At 45.1% G+C, this 3,096-nt stretch overlaps 1 protein-coding gene across 1 annotated transcript in view; it reads right to left on the bottom strand.

Moving 5' to 3' along the window:
- LOC101858632 (calmodulin-beta) overlaps positions 1–3,096 on the bottom strand; it is a gene marked incomplete at its 5' end in the record, with an annotated part of 50,981 nt that overhangs the window by 13,319 nt on the left and 34,566 nt on the right. Inside the window, 1 exon segment of the mRNA XM_013083245.2 lies at positions 1,106–1,249. Coding sequence (XP_012938699.1) covers positions 1,106–1,249 — 144 coding nt within the window.

Raw genomic sequence — 3,096 nt, 5'->3', positions numbered from 1 at the left:
TCTTTCTTTCTTTCTTTCTTTCTTTCTTTCTTTCTTTCTTTCTTTCTTTCTTTCTCTCTCTCTCTCACACACATACAAACACACACACACACACATACACATACACACACACACACACACACACACACACACACACACACACACACACACACACACACACACTCACAAAAGCGTTCTAGCATCCAAACCCAAACCCAATCTCCTTCCCCTCAACCACCATAACGTGACCATACACAAACACAGACACACATAAACACACAAAATTCCTCATATATGAACATGCTTACCCACACAAAAGAACCCCCCCCCCTCTCTCTCTCTCTCTCTCTCTCCCTCTCCCTCTCTCTCCCCCTCTCTCTCTCTTTCTCTCTCTCTCTCTCCCTCACACTCTTTCTCTCTCTCCTTCTCTCTCTCTCTCTTTCTCTCTCTTTCTCTCTCTCTCTCACACACATACATTCTCTCTTTAACCCTCTGCCCCCCCCTCTCTCTCTCTCTCTCTCTCTCTCTCTCTCTCTGTCTGTCTTTCACTTTTCTCCGGCTCATATTAACTCCCTTTTGTCTACACACACCCTCAGCCAGAACCAGCTCCTCTTCTCTCCTCTCCCCACAAACACACTTTCTCACATGGATCCCGAGCCCACCTCCCAGTTTGTTTGTTTATCTGTTTGAGTAAAGAGAAGCACATCGACAAAGTAATGGTCATTTAGTGTTGGTAAAAAGTAAGACAGACAAACAGACATACAGAAACAACAGAGGGAAAGTAGAGAAGCAGGACATACCAGTGGCGCCCTCCAACCTCCCGAACCCAACTCCCAAAACAACAAACAGACAATCAAACAAACAATCAATCAAACAAACAAACAAACAAACAAGCTAACTAACTAACTAACTAACTAACTAACTAACTAACTAACTAACTAACTAACTAACCAACTAACTAACTAACTAACTAACCAACTAACTGACTAAAGAACTAAGAAACAAAAACAAAACAAAACAACAAAACAAAAACCAAAAACCCCCCCACATACACCCACTCACAATGTGACAATAACCCATCCATACACACAGACACTCAAACACGTCTCATAACATCAATACCTACCGTCAGCGTCCACCTCATTGATCATGTCTCTCAGTTCTGTCTCCGTGGGATTCTGGCCCAGCGATCTCAAGACTGTGCCCAGTTCCTTGGCCGTGATGCGACCGTCTCCGTCTTTGTCAAACATGTGAAACGCTTCCCGGTATTCTGGGGGCATCAAGGCAAACGATCACATAAAGCGATAAAATATGAGATAATAATAATAATAATATGGTCGCTTTTAAGAACAAAGGGGGCTATCCCGAACAATTATGTTTTGAGAAAAAAACGAAAGTAAAGTTTTTGGACCCTTGTTCAATTCCTTTAAAAGACAGGAAGGGTTTTCTCTATAACCAAACAAATATCAATGAAACCAAACTCCTCCTATTGGTAGGGCAATGCCCACTTTTGGAGTAGGTCAAGATTTCTGGAAACCCCCGAAATCTGGGTTAGCTCGCTTGTCCTTAAAAGTGACCATATGTGGTAAGATTAGATGAGATGAGATAAGACGTGATAGGAATAGATAAGATGAGATAATAATATGGGGACATAAGATAATCTAAGATGCTCAAAGTCTTTATGTCGAGTCAAGTATCTTGGAAATGGTATTTGTCCCTTCCTAGTTGTCTTCACCTAGGCTTCTTTCCTTGCTTCCTTGCGCGCACGCACTCAAGTACTCACGCACGCACGCACGCACGCACGCACGCACGCAAGCATGCAAGCACGCACGTACTTTACACACGCGCCCACGAAAGCACGCACTCACGCGCGCACGCATGCACGCACGTGCACCCGCACGCCCGCTCGCACCCACGCACGTACGCTCCCAGGCGCACACTCATACCTACCTACGTACCTACCTACTTACCTACCCGCCTACCTACCCATCTAATCACCCGCCTACCCTCCCACCAAGCCGCCTACCCCCCTTATCTCCTGCACACCCACCTACCCTTCCAACTACCCACCTAACCTGCCCACCTTTTTACCTAACTACCTACCTACCTACCTACCTACCTGTCTACGTACACATACATACATACATACATACATACATACATACATACATACATACATACATACATACATACATACATACATACATACATACATACATACATACATACATACATACATACACTTACGAACTGTTGCACACATACGCACACACACACAAACACACACTTTCTCTCTCTCTCTCTCTCTCTCTCTCTCTCTCTCTCTCTCTCTCTCTCTCTCCCCCCCCCCCCCCAATCTCTATTACACAGACACATACATACGCATAGACACACATACCCACACCACCCCTCCCCCACCCCCTTACCCCCTCTCTCTCCTTAAGTTTGTAAGCTTTACCGCACCTTTGACATACCCACAACTGTACTCCCCTCCACGATCCTTTTCTCAACAATTACAACAGTTCCATCCTTTACCTTTGCTCCCGCTAACCTTGTTTCTTCTTTGATTTCTGAAACTGGATCTACACACTGGGAGTTGGGTATTGTTTCTGTCCTTATTTCTGTTCTTTTTTCATCACCAGAGTTTCATGCGACGAAGAAGAGGGAGAAAAGAATCGCATCGTTTGTCTTTCGACTGAAATTACCTGAGGGCACCTAGCCGCCCCCAGAAGCAAGATTTTGCACTATAGTGCTGTCAGCGTTTGTGACTGATTTAATGCTGCTCGGGGATTTTCCAGCTGGCTTAACTTGTTCTGTCTCCATAAAAATGGAGGTCGATGACGGTCTCATGGTGATTGTGTGTCTGTGAGTGTGTTTGTGTGTGTGTGTATGTGTGTGTGTGTGTGTGTGTGTGTGTGTGTGTGTGTGTGTGTGTGTGTGTGCCCGCGCGTGTGTCTGTTCTTGCATGTCTGTGACTGTGTGCGTGTGTGTCTATGTGTGTGTCTTTATGTGGGTTTGTATCTATGTGTATCCGTGTATGAATGTGTATGTGATTCTCTCTCTCTCTGTGTGTGTGTGTGTGTGTGTGTGTGTGTGTGTGTGTGTGTGTGTGTGTGT

This window comes from Aplysia californica, unplaced genomic scaffold, assembly GCF_000002075.1.
Source record: "Aplysia californica isolate F4 #8 unplaced genomic scaffold, AplCal3.0 scaffold00220, whole genome shotgun sequence".
Classification (NCBI taxonomy): domain Eukaryota; kingdom Metazoa; phylum Mollusca; class Gastropoda; order Aplysiida; family Aplysiidae; genus Aplysia; species Aplysia californica.
Note: the sequence above shows the minus strand (reverse complement) of the source record. Positions and strands in the feature narration are given on the sequence as shown.